The sequence below is a fragment of the Castor canadensis genome, chromosome 4 (genome assembly GCF_047511655.1).
Source record: "Castor canadensis chromosome 4, mCasCan1.hap1v2, whole genome shotgun sequence".
Lineage (NCBI taxonomy): Eukaryota > Metazoa > Chordata > Mammalia > Rodentia > Castoridae > Castor > Castor canadensis.
This window is the reverse complement of record NC_133389.1, coordinates 134,814,962-134,830,832: the sequence shown is the minus strand read 5'-3', so window position 1 is coordinate 134,830,832 and position 15,871 is coordinate 134,814,962. Positions and strand designations below refer to the sequence as shown.

At 36.4% G+C, this 15,871-nt stretch overlaps 1 protein-coding gene across 2 annotated transcripts in view; it reads left to right on the top strand.

Annotated features, from left to right (window-relative positions):
* The window catches only part of Frzb (frizzled related protein), a 41,170-nt gene extending 27,353 nt beyond the window's left edge, over positions 1-13,817 (top strand). Inside the window, exons 3-6 of one of the 2 annotated variants that reach the window (XM_074071228.1) lie at positions 592-657; positions 4,989-5,193; positions 5,595-5,658; positions 12,730-13,817. In XM_074071228.1, the coding sequence (XP_073927329.1) occupies positions 592-657; positions 4,989-5,193; positions 5,595-5,658; positions 12,730-12,846 (452 nt within the window). In that variant the 3' untranslated portion in view covers positions 12,847-13,817. The remainder of the gene's footprint in view (positions 1-591; positions 658-4,988; positions 5,194-5,594; positions 5,659-12,729) is intronic. The other variant, XM_074071229.1, reaches the window with a different exon arrangement.
* Positions 13,818-15,871: the final 2,054 nt, after the last annotated feature.

Below are 15,871 nucleotides of genomic sequence, written 5' to 3'. Positions count from 1 at the left end.
CCTCTTTGCAAAATGTGTGCATGTTGATGTTCTCCAATAGCATGAAAATTCCACTACGTATAATGGCACCTCTTCTACCTGTTGAAGGGGCTCATTGCCTTTCTTCAGAGCCTCATTTACTTTGCTGGATTGTAGAACATCCGAGTTGCTTTCAGATCCAGGATCTAATATTTGAATGAGTCCTGTGTAATCTGTAAAAAGTATGTGAACATCATACACATATTCCACAGGGGTGTGCCAGATATCTGAGCATATATAGAAAATTGCCTCTCAGTGAACACTCATTCTGCTTCCATTAGCACTAAGCATGCTCCTTTCAGGATTTTGGGGTTGTGCTTATTTCATGCATGGGATGTACAGTGTTTCCTCAGAATTTGGTCAGTTGGTAACTGGTCACTTAAGAGTATACTGATATTGAATAATAGGCTATGTATATAAAAGAAACATACAATTCCCAGAGAAAAAGATCAGACATGTAGAATTGTAAAGAGCCTTCTCACTACCAAATTCATACGTAGTCTTACCAAAAAACATGAGTAAACAAAAAAAGCTAATACTGAAAAATTGCTTATAACTAAAATGTATTTTCAGAACGCTGCAAATGTAAGCCCATTAGAGCTACACAGAAGACCTATTTCCGGAACAATTACAACTATGGTAAGGAGAACTTCATGGTTGATTTTGGCCTGCTGTGTTAAGAAAGTTGTGGTGTGTGTGTGTTACATGTACATGTTCCAATACATGTAAATAAGTAAAGCAGATTAAGAAGAAGGCTTAAAAACAAAGGATAACTTTTAAAAGCATAGGCCCTGCTTTAGCCTATGCTCGTAACACACTCCTGATTGTAAGCGTATCAGGCAGCATGGTTGGCATCTTAGCGCCATGTGGAGGTAAGTTTCAAACTAAATGGGCTCTTCTCTTCCTGGGAAGCTGAAGAGGACCTAAGGTTGTGTTTGGAGATGTGTGGGCTGCAGCTGTGCTCCTCTGGTGTGATCAGAAGAACATTCTGAGGCATATGGAAAGGCTACAAGGTCAAAACTTCCTTTCTTCAGTCAGTCTGTCCCATGGAAAACATTGACAGAGTTGAAAAGTAACTCTTAGTAGAAGTTGTTGGTATTTATTCAAGTTTACGTGACATTCTGACAAATTAAATATCAAGGAGCTACCAATCCAAATGGAGCTGTCAAGGTGGTTTCCATACACCAGCTTATCTAATGTTTTCAACTCCCCCATGAGGTGCATTATTATCCTGATTTTATGAGGGATTATTAAACCTAAGTTATTCCTTCTTTAATTGTCATAATGTCCTTTAGGGTACTGGTATGCGTCAGTGTCATAAATGACTTACCAACATACTTAGAAGGGGCAATTGTTAGAGTTTTCCTTTTGATAAAATATGGGACTAACCAATATTTATTATATTCCATATGCATTTCATTGTAATTTTTTTCTAATACAGGTTGAGTATTTCTTTCTCAAAATGCTTGGGACCAGAAGTATTACAGATTTTTAAAATTTTCAGAATATCTGAATGTATTTAATTTAGGTATCTTGGGAATGAGAGCCAAGTCTAAACATGAAATTTATTTGTTTTATATGTACCTTATACATTGCCTGAAAGCTTTTTTTTAATTTGGTGGTGGTACTGGAGTTTAAACTCAGGGTCTCACACTTGCTAGGCAGGCCCTCTTCTGCTTGAACTACTCTGCCAGCCCTTTTTTGTGTTGGGTATTTTCAAGATAGGGTCTCATGAAATATTTGCCTGGGCTGGCTTTGAACCATGATCCACCTATTCTCTGACTCCAGAGTAGCTAGGATTACAAGCGTGAGCCACTGGTGTTCAGCTGCCTGAAAGTAATTTTATGCAGTCATTTTAGTGTACCTGCTGGTTGACTGTGACCTGTTATATGAGGTCCGGTGTTGAATTTTCTACTTCCAGTGTTGTCTTGGTCATCAAAAGTTTTAGATATTTGGATTAAGGATGCTTAGTCTGTATCTCTAAGATTGATAAAGGTCATGTTACTCTCTCTGCAAAAGGCTTAGTCAGTGAGTCAACTTGGCAATTAAATAGACTTTTACAGTGAACTTTATTATTAAAATGAGTTTCATTGTGTTTATATGTCCTATAGTTAGAGGATATAGATATATATGCAGATTTATTTCTACTTCTATACTCTTGGGAATTGGATGGAGAGAAATGGTTAAGACTATGTAAGAGTCATCTTTGATCTCTTTGGAAATAATGTGTAGTAAAAAGTATAATATAGTTACCTTTATTTAAAATAAATGTGTCTGGTTTCCCAAGTTTTTTCTTCAGTGGGATCAATTTTTATTTTTTGCTAACTTCTCATCTTGAGTGGAATCTAGCTTTTCTGTCAATGTTGAAAGGTTGAAAGGTTCTGTTTATCTAAGAATTCAAATGCCTGGCTGCTTATCTAAAGATTCCTTCCCTCTGCAAATTGATGTGAAAAACCTCAGGAAAAAAGGAGGCCTTAATTTTTAGGAGACTAGCTTTTTAAGACTGAAAAATGCTGGATGAACTTCTAAGTATACTTATAATAAAAATTAAAACATAACTTTACACCAGAGAAATTTAGCCAAATTATTTTTTACTTTATTCAACTTCTTTGGTACTGCAATATTTGGTGTTGCTAATTTTATTAAAAGTTAAAATAGTAGTAGTTACAAGAAAAATATGATGTTAGAAAAGTTAGCTTAGTGAATATTATAACATAAAATGGGATATGAATCACAATTAAAAGGAAGGAGGAGATAATTTTTTTTCATAACTAAATAATAACCAGTGTGTCCATGGTTTAGGGATTGTCATTTGTCTGGGACATACAGATTCTTTGGGGGGTGGGAAAGCAAGCACTCCAATAACTAAATAGAAGGAAAGACCCTGAAAAGGAAATATTTTTACTTTCAAAATATGTTCAGATTTATCTTATATATTTGCATGTGTCTGTTGAGAAAACAAAGAAGATGTAGGGGTAATTGGTAATCCAGACAAAACTTTTCTCTGCCTCATTTAGATTAATTCAGCTAAAAATTCTTGAGTCTTAACAAAATTACTTGAATAATAAAGTAGGTCTTGTAGAGAGATATTTATTTTGGAGTGGGTACATGTGCAAAAAATTTCTAATGAAAATAGTAGACACATTGGGTAAATAAATCATTAGTTTGAGAACATTTGCACAGCTCACTAATCTCTAATGGTTGAAGGATACTATGAAGCAGTCACTATAGCCAGCACACAAATAATGTCTGCTAGCTGACTTTCAAAAAGGACAATCTTATCTCTTGCTAAAATACAGAACTGAGAGAAGGGACTCCACTTGCAAAGTAGACCAGACAGGGCCAGGTAAGGCAGCTATATTTTGTTTGCTTCAAGTTCTTATATTTGAGGCAATGAATTCTCTAAAGACTAAAATACCTGTGAAGCAAAAATAAGGTTTTATCCTAAAGATTTTAAAATTAATCGGTCACTTAATTTCTGTCATATTTAAGTTATACTGGTGGAATACTGATTTTCTGTGATGTAGTTGGAACATCAATGGAGGAGTGGTTTATTAACTGGCTTTCTATTTTTATGGATTACTTTTTTTTAATCCTTTGTAGTTTTAAACTCCTAACATAAATGGAAAGCTCTTCAAATGGAAATGGCTTGCAGATTCATACCTAAAAAGCTTTCAAAAAGTGAACTCACTGGGATAGTGTTTTCCTCTGTATAACTTTCATCAGTATTGAACTAGCACAATGAGAGTCCCTAAGCAAATGCTATTGCCTTCTGAGTAATTGATATTTTTACTTCTTTCCTACTTTTAAACTTTTCTTTAAAAAGCTCACTTGTCAGAAACAGGAATCTAAAGAATTTGGCTCTTTCAAAGGGGAGATACAGAACAGTAGCAGAACTGTGTTTTCTAGATTCTAAGTCAATTAGTTTGACTTTGCAGCTGAAGGCAGTTTTTCTTTATATTGAGAAGTAAAGTTGACTCTTGTGAGATGGGTTATGCCACTTTGCAGGGCAGATTGTCAAAACTGGCACCTTAAAACCTACTCCATCACATTGATGGGGAAGTAGTGTTAGAGCATCAGACCGCAAAACAGATGGAAGAAACAAGGTATGGTGGTGACAAGTATTATTCAAGAAGAAAATTTAGTAGACATAAAGGAGAGTATAATAGATAATATATATTGAAAAAAAGGAGAAAAGAGCTCAGTCTGAATACTGTGCTCAGAAGGTGAAAACATTGTAGAGCCACTTTGGAACACTGTTGACAGGATAGCCTTATAACACTAAAGAGGCTCTGACTTGAGAAAATCTATTAATAAACCTGATAGAAGAATGCTGTTGAGAAAAAAAAGCACATCTGAGTCAAGGTCTTTATAGTTGGTGAAATTGGCATGGTTTAAATTCCCGCATGCATACATACACTTCAAAAATGAAATTTTGGAGGAAAATTATATCAGATTATTCACTCAAGCTCAGATTATCAAAGTGAATCTCTCAAAATAAAAGACATGAACACACATATGCACACACACACATGCCACAAATGGAAAGAGGCTTGGGGCAGAGCATTAAAAGGGCAGGTGTGGCCAGGCACTGGTGGCTCACACCTGTAATCCTAGCTATGCAGGAGGCAGAGATAAGGAAGATTGTGGTTCAAAGCCAGCCCAGGGAAACAATTCTTGAGACCCTAGTTCAGAAAAATCCATCACACAAAAGGGGTGGTGGAGTGACTCAACCTGTAGGCCTTGAGTTTAAGCCCCAGAACTGCAAAATAAATAAATAAATGGTGGGGGCAGGTGGAGTGGGGTGGGCAGGTGTGTTATTTAGTTTGTTATTTACCCAAGCCTTTCTCTCTAATCATTGAGCATCAAGGGGAAGTAATTGACTAGAAAGAAGCCTATTTGTCTTTTATAAAAAGGGCATATATTGTAGTTCATGTTACTAAATTGACTTTGTTATCTTTTTCTCCCAGTCATTCGGGCTAAAGTTAAAGAAGTGAAGACAAAGTGCCACGATGTGACTGCAGTTGTAGAGGTGAAGGAGATTCTAAAGTCATCTCTGGTAAACATTCCAAAGGACACTGTCAACCTTTACACCAGCTCTGGCTGCCTGTGCCCTCCACTGAATGTGAATGAGGAATATATCATCATGGGGTATGAAGATGAGGAGCGCTCCAGGTAATTCATCCTTCAAAGATTCAGAATAATTTCTTTGCCTATCCACTCACTGCATTTCTCTTTAGAGATCTTAGGATATTCTTATCTTAGGATCTGTTAACTTTCATGGGGACTAGAAAGAGTTTTTAATTGGATTCCTCAATTTTATATATTAGTACCACACCCTAACCATTGGATTCCTCAATTTTATATATTGATGGAAAGTTTGTGTGATTTTTCTGGAGAGGTGGAACCAGACTTCATTTGTTTCTTAAGGGAGTCTACGATTCCCAAATGGTGAAGAATTACTGTTGTGTGACTTGACTTTCCTGTTCTGGAATAAACATATATAGTCTTCTGCACATTATCCAAAGTAATTTGCTTTAATTTTTCAAAAGTGGTTGCTTGTTCTAAAAATGCAGGTTACTCTTGGTGGAGGGCTCTATAGCTGAGAAATGGAAGGACCGGCTTGGTAAAAAAGTTAAGGTAAGCCTATATTCTATGTTCAAAGTAATATCATCCACAGAAAACATGAGTAAAAACCAGCCATCTGTCAAATAAATGAAATAACTGCCCTTAACTTAATGAGAATATTAAAACCTGTATTAATATATGCATATATTAATATTCTTAGTATTCTAGCAACTGAGATCGTCTTTAATGTCTATTTCATTTAAGGAATGAGTTCCCTGTATATAAAGATCTAACTACACTTTCCCTAACTTCTCATAAATAACTCTAGCTGTAGGTAGTCCAGTCCTGGTAGGGTAGCTCCATGTTAGCATTAGGGCTTCAGGCTCCTAATAGCTTATTGCTCTGTCATTTCATCCTATGTTTACATGGAGGTCACAAGATGGATGCTCTACCTCCAGTGTCACACTTAATTTCAGGCAGAAAGAAAAGGGAGGTAAAAGGGATTTCTAAGAGCTTGAACCAGCAACTTTTATTTTTGTTTTTACAAAAATAAATCTGGGACTGGGTTTTGAACTCTGTGCTTACAAAGCAGGCATTCTACTGTTTGAGTCATACCTCCAGTCCTCTAACCAGCAGCTTTTTCATTGAACTTTTGGTCAGAACTGGGTCAATCCCTTGCTGCAAGACAGACTAGGACATGTAGGGTTTTTTTTTGTTTTTTTCAAGTTAGGTGTGTTGCTTCTTGTACAAACTGCAGATCTGTGGGAAGATGAAAAGATATGGTGGGCAGGAAAATACCAAGATTGTCCAATGCACAGACATCAGTTCCTATGTATAAGTTGCAGCCACAGTGATCTGTGTACAAAAGATTTGGCCAAATTGGGTCCTTAAAACAGTAATGAAGCTTTATTTATTATTATTATTTTAAATGTATTATTAAATTTTCTGAGTAAAGGTCATTAACAATTATGAGCGGTATCCTTTTTTTCCTTCTTGGTGGTGCTAGAGATTGAATCCAGGCCCTTGAGCATGCTAGGCAAGTTTTCTACCACTGAGCCCTATAGTTTTATTTTTAATTCAGTGACTCTTATATTCTGGAATTGATACATTAACAAAAATCAAGTCATAAATTACTTAATTATAGAAGACTTCCATTTCTTCTTATTGAGCTAAATAAATCTGTTTCAAATAAGAGAATGTGTGGGGGAAATACATAGGGGGTTGAAGAATCTGAAAGGATGTGTGTTTAGATGGGGGCGGGGAGTGGGAACTGTACCAAACATAATACATCCTCTTCCTTCTGCAAGTTTGAAGGCTTGGGAAACATTTACAGATCAGTTAAACACCCCTGGGCAGTTGATCTTATACATCTGGGACTCAATACAGCAGGCACATTTGAGTTTAAAGAAAAATGAAGAGGGCATTGGTCTATAGAGAGAAACTATCACCAGTAAATTCCTCTTTTTCCCCAGTATGTTTGTCAAAAGTGATGCATTTCAAGTGCAGACTTGTGGTTTTCTCTATTTGCGTCTCTTTTTAATTAATTCAGTGATTATTTATTAAAGAAGGGGCTCTTCTTTGCTATGTTGGAATCGCTTACTGTCCTTTTAATTTGGTTTTCTGCTTGCTAATGCAGAACAGGAATTTGTCCTAAATTCCTGCACCAGTTGGAAGAACATTCAATATCTCTACTAAGAGCATGTAAAAAGCCTGGCTGCTTCTGTTGTCCACAGGGCACATGTCTTGTTCCTGTTTCGTAGCAAGGTGTACGTTACTGCTTTTTATGTGATTTCACAAAGTTATTGTGATCATTTATATTCTCAGTCTAGATTTAAACATATTAATAAGAAGAAATTGGCCAATAACTTGGGCATTTAAAAATTCATACTCAGAGCCAAAGCTTTTGGGTGGAAAATCTCTTGTGGCTAAAATTATTGGGGTCCTATTTTATTTCTCCAGTTAACTTAAGGATATAAAAAGAATTTTATGGAAGATTTTTCTTATTTAATCAAAGTTGCTCTTTTCAGCTGATTTTTATTCTAAGCAGGTAGAGCAATTATTTTTTTTTTCATTTTTCTTTTATTATTCATATGTGCATACAAGGCTTGGTTCATTTCTCCCCCCTGCCCCCACCCCCTCCCTTACACCCACTCCGCCCCCTCCCTCTCCCCCCCCAATACCCAGCAGAAACTATTTTGCCCTTATTTCTAATTTTGTTGTACAGAGAGTATAAGCAATAACAGGAAGGAACAAGGGTTTTTGCTGGTTGAGATAAGGATAGCTATACAGGGCATTGACTCACATTGATTTCCTGTGCATGTGTGTTACCTTCTAGGTTAATTCTTTTTGATCTCACCTTTTCTCTAGTTCCTGGTCCCCTTTTCCTATTGGCCTCAGTTGTTTTAAGGTATCTGCTTTAGTTTCTCTGCGTTAAGGGCAACAAATGCTAGCTAGTTTTTTAGGTGTCTTACCTATCCTCACCCCTCCCTTGTGTGCTCTCGCTTTTATCATGTGCTCATAGTCCAATCCCATTGTTGTGTTTGCCCTTGATCTAATGTCTGCATATGAGGGAGAACATATGAGTTTTGGTTTTCTGAGCCAGGCTAACCTCACTCAGAATGATGTTCTCCAATTCCATCCATTTACCAGTGAATGATAACATTTCGTTCTTCTTCATGGCTGCATAAAATTCCATTGTGTATAGATACCACATTTTCTTAATCCATTCGTCAGTGCTGGGGCATCTTGGCTGTTTCCATAACTTGGCTATTGTGAATAGTGCCACAATAAACATGGATGTGCAGGTGCCTCTGGAGTAACAGTCTTTTGGGTATATCCCCAAGAGTGGTATTGCTGGATCAAATGGTAGATCGATCCAGCTTTTTAAGTAGCCTCCAAATTTTTTTCCAGCGTGGTTGTACTAGTCTACATTCCCACCAACAGTGTAAGAGGGTTCCTTTTTCCCCGCATCCTCGCCAACAACTGTTGTTGGTGGTGTTGCTGATGATGGCTATTCTAACAGGGGTGAGGTGGAATCTTAGCGTGGTTTTAATTTGCATTTCCTTTATGGCTAGAGATGGTGAGCATTTTTTCATGTGTTTTCTGGCCATTTGAATTTCTTCTTTTGAGAAAGTTCTGTTTAGTTCATGTGCCCATTTCTTTATTGGTTCATTAGTTTTGGGAGAATTTAGTTTTTTAAGTTCCCTGTATATTCTGGTTATCAGTCCTTTGTCTGATGTATAGTTGGCAAATATTTTCTCCCACTCTATGGGTGTTTTCTTCAGTTTAGAGACCATTTCTTTTGATGAACAGAAGCTTTTTAGTTTTATGAGGTCCCATTTATCTATGCTATCTCTTAGTTGCTGTGCTGCTGGGGTTTCATTGAGAAAGTTCTTACCTATACCTACTAACTCCAGAGTATTTCCTACTCTTTCTTGTATCAACTTAAGAGTTTGGGGTCTGATATTAAGATCCTTGATCCATTTTGAGTTAATCTTGGTATAGGGTGATATACATGGATCTAGTTTCAGTTTTTTGCAGACTGCTAACCAGTTTTCCCAGCAGTTTTTGTTGAAGAGGCTGCTATTTCTCCATCGTCTATTTTTAGCTCCTTTGTCAAAGATAAGTTTCTTATAGTTGTGTGGCTTCATATCTGGATCCTCTATTCTGTTCCACTGGTCTTCATGTCTGTTTTTGTGCTAGTACCATGCTGTTTTTATTGTTATTGCTTTGTAATATAGTTTGAAGTCAGGTATTGTGATACCTCCTGTATTGTTCTTTTGACTGAGTATTGCCTTGGCTATTCGTGGCCTCTTGTGTTTCCATATAAATTTCACAGTAGATTTTTCAATCTCTTTAATGAATGTCATTGGAATTTTGATGGGAATTGCATTAAACATGTAGATTACTTTGGGGAGTATCGACATTTTTACTATGTTGATTCTACCAATCCATGAGCATGGGAGATCTCTCCACTTTCTATAGTCTTCCTCAATCTCTTTCTTCAGAAGTGTATAGTTTTCCTTGTAGAGGTCTTTCACATCTTTTGTTAGGTTTACACCTAGGTATTTGATTTTGTTTGAGGCTATTGTGAATGGAATTGTTTTCATACATTCTTTTTCCGTTTGCTCATTGTTAGTGTATAGAAATGCTAATGATTTTTCTATGTTGATTTTATATCCTGCTACCTTGCTATTGATGATGTCTAGAAGCTTCTGAGTAGAGTTTTTTAGGGTCTTTAAGGTATAGGATCATGTCGTCTGCAAATAGGGATATTTTGACAGTTTCTTTACCTATTTGTATTCCTTTTATTCCTTCTTCTTGCCTAATTGCTCTGGCTAGGAATTCCAGTACTATGTTGAATAGGAGTGGAGATAGTGGGCATCCTTGTCTGGTTCCTGATTTTAGAGGGAATGGTTTTAATTTTTCTCCATTAAGTATAATGCTGGCTATAGGTTTGTCATATATAGCTTTTATAATGTTGAGGAACTTTCCTTCTATTCCTAGTTTTCTTAGAGCTTTTATCATGAAATGATGTTGGATCTTATCAAAGGCTTTTTCTGCATCTATTGAGATGATCAAGTGGTTTTTGTCTTTGCTTCTGTCAATGTGGTTTATTACGTTTATTGATTTTCGTATGTTGAACCACCCCTGCATCCCTGGGATGAAGGCTACCTGGTCGTGGTGAATAATCTTTTTGATGTGTTGCTGAATTCGGTTTGCCATTATTTTGTTGAGGATTTTTGCATCAATGTTCATTAAGGAGATTGGCCTATAGTTCTCCTTTTTGGAGGTGTCTTTACCTGGTTTTGGGATAAGTATAATACTGGCTTCATAAAATGTGTTTGGCAGTTTTCCTTCCCTTTCTATTTTGTGGAACAGTTTAAGGAGGATTGGTATCAGTTCTTCTTTAATGGTCTGATAGAATTCAGCAGAGAATCCATCAGGTCCTGGACTTTTCTTTTTGGGGAGACTCTTGATTGCTGCTTCAATTTCATTTTGCGTTATAGGTCTATTCAGGTGATTAATTTCCTCTTGGTTCAGTTTTGGATGATCATATGTATCTAGAAATCTGTCCATTTCTTTTAGATTTTCAAATTTATTTGAATATAGTTTCTCAAAGTAGTCTCTGATGATTTCCTGGACTTCCATGGTGTTTGTTGTTATCTCCCCTTTTGCATTCCTAATTCTACTAATTTGGGTTTTTTCTCTCCTCATTTTAGTCAGGTTTGCCAGGGGTCTATCGATCTTGTTTATTTTTTCAAAGAACCAACTTTTTGTTTCATTAATTCTTTGTATGGTTTTTTTGGTTTCTATTTCGTTGATTTCAGCTCTTATTTTTATTATTTCTCTCCTTCTATTTGTTTTGGGATTTGCTTGTTCTTGTTTTTCTAGGAATTTGAGTTGTATCATTAGGTCATTGATTTGGAATCTTTCAATCTTTTTAATATATGCACTCATGGCTATAAACTTTCCTCTCAAGACTGCCTTAGCTGTGTCCCATAGGTTCCGGTAGGTTGTGTTTTCATTTTCATTGACTTCCAGGAACTTTTTAATTTCCTCTTTTATTGCATCGATGATCCATTCTTCATTAAGTAATGAGTTATTTAGTTTCCAGCTGTTTGCATGTTTTTTGTCTTTACTTTTGTTGTTGAGTTCTACTTTTACTGCATTGTGGTCAGATAGTATGCACGGCATTATTTCTATTTTCTTATATTTGCTGAGGCTTGCTTTGTGCCCTAGGATCTGATCTATTTTGGAGAAGGTTCCATGGGCTGCTGAGAAGAATGTATATTGTGTAGAGGTTGGATGAAATGTTCTGTAGACATCTACTAGGTCCACTTGATCTATTGCATATTTTAGATCTTGGATTTCTTTATTGAGTTTTTGTTTGGATGACCTATCTATTGATGATAATGGAGTGTTAAAGTCTCCCACAACCACTGTGTTGGCGTTTAGAGCAATTATTTTAAAAAAGACCTTTGATATGGTTTCCCATAAAAATGATTATTTACCTAAGTCTCTTCCTAGCTGCTTGTTCAAATCAAGATATTAGAACTACCATGGGGAGTTGAGACTCAGACTGTTTTAAAATATGCTAACAAGATTGTGGCATAAAACCTCATAAAATGAAGACTTTCAGTAATAGACAAGTAGTAATAGCTAATTTATTTTATGCTACACACTTTATACATTTTTCTTCAATCTTCACAATAATCATACAATTAGATCCTATTACTAAGTCTGATGTAGAAGTGATGAAAATGAGGCCTGTTAAATTTAAAGAACTGCACGGTAAGTAATGAAGCTAGAATTGAACTTAAGCCCTCTGACAATAGCTTCTCTCTACTTAATGTGTGGTCCTGGACCAGCAATACGCACATCACCTGGTAACCTGTTAGATAGGCCATTGAATAAGAATCTACATTTTTAAAAAGATCTCCAGGTGCTGTCTATATTCACTGAAGTCTGACTAGTACAGCTCTAGCTCTTATTCACTACCTACACTCTCACAGTAGAATTTCCATGACATTTCTTATATTACATGTAAACATTATTGCCACTGTTCATATGAAATATTAGTAGACATGACTGTGGTTAATAAACACATTGCAATGCTTGCTTTGTGAAATTGGGGATAAGGACAGGAGTTTGTCTTGTTTGTTAGACTTGGTAGATATTACTTAGAAAGAGATTTTAGAAACACCATCTCAGCATTTTTTTCACTGCTCAAAACAAACAGGTTTTAAAAGATTATGTGTCTTAAGAGAAGAAGATGAAAAATAGCCCTTCCTTCAAATGCTCTTTATAAATCTTCCATTTGTATGTTACTTTAGGAAATCCTAACAGATATTGGCATATTCATGAATATCACTTACAGACATTAAATTTCAATTTTAAGATTTGATATGAAAGTAAAACTGATTATATTATAGACGGACTACTTTGCACTTTTAAAAATCAGAGATGATGTGCTTATGGTATCAGTTTCATTGTTACTCTGGGTAGGGATTTTATACTTTTGGAAAAGTAATAAAATGCTTTATGGATATGACTTTGAAGTCTTATCCAGTGGCTAAAGTCATAGAAATGATGACCCTGGTGATATGGATATGTGACTATTTTCTCTTTGAAACTTCACAGCGCTGGGATGTGAAACTCCGTCATCTTGGACCGAACAAGCCTGACTCTAACATTAGTGATTCCACTCAGAATCAGAAGTCTGGCAGGAACTCTAACCCCCGGCAAGTGCGCACCTAAATCCTGAAATGCAAAAAGTAACACCAGTGGACTTTCTGTTAAGAATTGCATTGCTGGACTAGCAAAGGAAAATTGCACTATTGCACGTCACATTCTATTGTTTACTACAAAGATCATGTGGTAACTGATAATACTTCTATTTTCTCTTCTGTTTTCTGTTTTTCTCCCCCATTTTTTAATGGTCTGGGGTTAGATCCTTAAATATATCTTATGTTTTCTATTTTACTAATCACAGGGAGGCTGTTCTTTTACAATAATAATAGATTAAACACGTTGCTACCAGGGTCTCTTTGCTGGAGTCCCCAGATGTTAATTTTGTGTCCTGCACCCAGATTGGGAATGCAATGTTGGATGTAAGGAGAGATTTCTGGTAGACACAGAAAGTGAGATACGCTGTAAAATAGACTCGGCTGATCTAATTACAGTCTTGTTTTTGTATGCCTTTTGGGCATTCTCCTCATGCTTAGAAAGTTCTAAATGTTTATAAAGGTAAGATGACTGTTTGAAATCAAATGCCACACAGGCAAAGCAATCAAGCACCAGGAAGCATTTATGAGGAAATGACACACAAGATGAATTATTTTCAAGATTGGCAGGAAGCAAAATAAATAATGTTAGGACCCAGGGAAAGAACATTTTGCCTGATTGAGAAGTGCAACTGAAACCAGTGGCCCTTGGGGCGTTGACAGTAACATTGTTCTATTGACAATACACTTGATTTGTTCATGAATATATTAATCAATATTAGGGAAGACATAGTTAAACATCTGCTGTTATCACCATAGTTCTGTTTAATTTGTTTCCTTCTAAATAAATTCATTGGTGGAAGTCTGTTTTTCTTCTCCTTCTCTCTTTTCTCCTTCCTTAATAAATTGGGCTTGCTGTATTGACCAAGAAAAGAAAGTATGCATACATGTGTACCCGGGTGTTATTTTTAAAAGATATGTAACTCTATAAAATGCTGTGGTTTACAGGGCAGTGAACTGTGCAAATTTGTTTTGCTTTTTTTTTTTCTTTTTTGGTGTGTGTGTCTGTATTTGCGTATGTATGGGTCCATGCACTCACATACCCAAGGTTGACTAAATTATAGGCTGTGCACTGACCAGGACGTTATTGTTTGAATTTACATTGTTTAATGGTCAGTCAAAAAGGCCTAATAAAAACAATTATGTTGTCAGGAGAAAGGTTATTCTAACATTTGAACTAAATATATTCTCATTACCCAAGGTGCAGTGAGACCCCCCCAGGGGTAATGGGAAACAAATGATTTTTACTTCCTTCCTCATTAGCGCATGTGCCAATCACTTGAAAGTCTCATTTCCTGCAATTTACATGCATGATATTAGTAGAACCAATTTCTAAGCTACGGTGTGAAAATAAAACATGTCTCAAGCAAATGGTGCTGTGTTTCCTTCTGTAAGATGATCAGGCAAGGATGTAGTTCATTCCCGAACAGAAGTTTCCTATATTGGTAAACAATATTCTTTTAAATTCTCTCATTTAGAAGCAATAAAACATCTCCATCCTCTGATTAACCCCAAACACCAACATCTTCCCCAATCCCAGAAGAGTTTCTACTTCTGCCTGTAGGAGCACTGTGTAGTCTCTTGGGGTGTCACACGGCTGACTTTATGTGTTTTGTTGTCTGCCCTTTGGACTATATTCTTCGATGGTGTGACAGGGCATCTCTTACTAGTTGCTACTGACATAGTCTTAAGGTCAGTTTGGTTGTCACAGGTTGTAAGGAAGTGTCACATTGGGGGAGCTGCCCCTCAAAATCTTACTTCATGGTATTTATGCCTCAACATGAGCTTCTGGGACTGAGGAGTACTTCTGCCATGTTCTCTTCTCCTTGGGCCCTTTCAGGTTAACACTGGGAGAAGGGCAAGACTTGACTGTATAGGAGGCTTAAAGAAACTAGTATCTCAAAGCCCAAAACATCATCAACTTTTCCAGAGCATAGTAAGAGCAATTTTAAGTGATGAAATTTTTATTATTTATTTATTTATTTATTTTTAATGATGCTGGGGATCAAACCAAGGTCCTGTAAATGCTGGGCAAGCACTGTACCTCTGAGCTGAGTTACAGCACGGTAGTGAAATAGTTGATGTATAAGGAAAGTTACTGTGTTTCTAGCCCCTGCAGGTATTATTTTGGTACGGGGGTTGGAGAGGATCATAATTATTTTCTTTGTAGGAATTTCACACAATTTATGCTTAATAAAGATACAATCATATTCATAAACAAAAAAGGGCCAAATTCCCAGACTCAGCAGTGTTTTTTACTACCTTCCATTCTAATGATCTACACTGGTAGTGGTAGATTTTGGTTGTTTATATGAAGCTTTAGTCACTTATGTTAAAATTTCTAATGGGATATGGTCTGTGAATAAAGTCCACATGTTTTTCAGTTGGAGATCAAAGCGGCAATATCTTTAACAAACTGTGTACAGACCGCTTGGAGGATGGCATGATTTTATCATGTTGCTCACGTTTCTAATCAGACTGCAAAACCATTTCTACAATGCAGTTGCCGCAGTACAAAGACATCTGATTAGAGCCTCTCTATAGGCTTTTCTTGTAGGTACTAACTTTGAAAGCCTCTAAAAATTTAACATACATGCATCCTTGTCAGTAACCTTGAGTTCTGTAAAGTCAACCTAAGCTTTTTCCAGGATTTTAGATTTCTCAGCTAAATAACAAAAAAAGTCATATGCATGCTGAATAAACTAGTGAAACTCAGCAGTAAACTTAGAGTCTCTTTTCCACAGATACACGAGTATTTTACTGTGTCACATACAGTGTAATCTGACTCGGCGCCATATGTTGCACTGAGCATTTGGGGGTGGGGTGGGACAAACCCATGTCTTTCCACATCTGTTACCTATTAGGAAGGCAAATACAAAAGTTACAATCACTGTGAGTAAATAGCACTACTTATTGCTTTCTGCAAGAAATTATTGCTATTACATTTCAACAGTAAAGTGACTTTTAAAGAAGTATTTCAAGATTGTTGTTTATTTAGC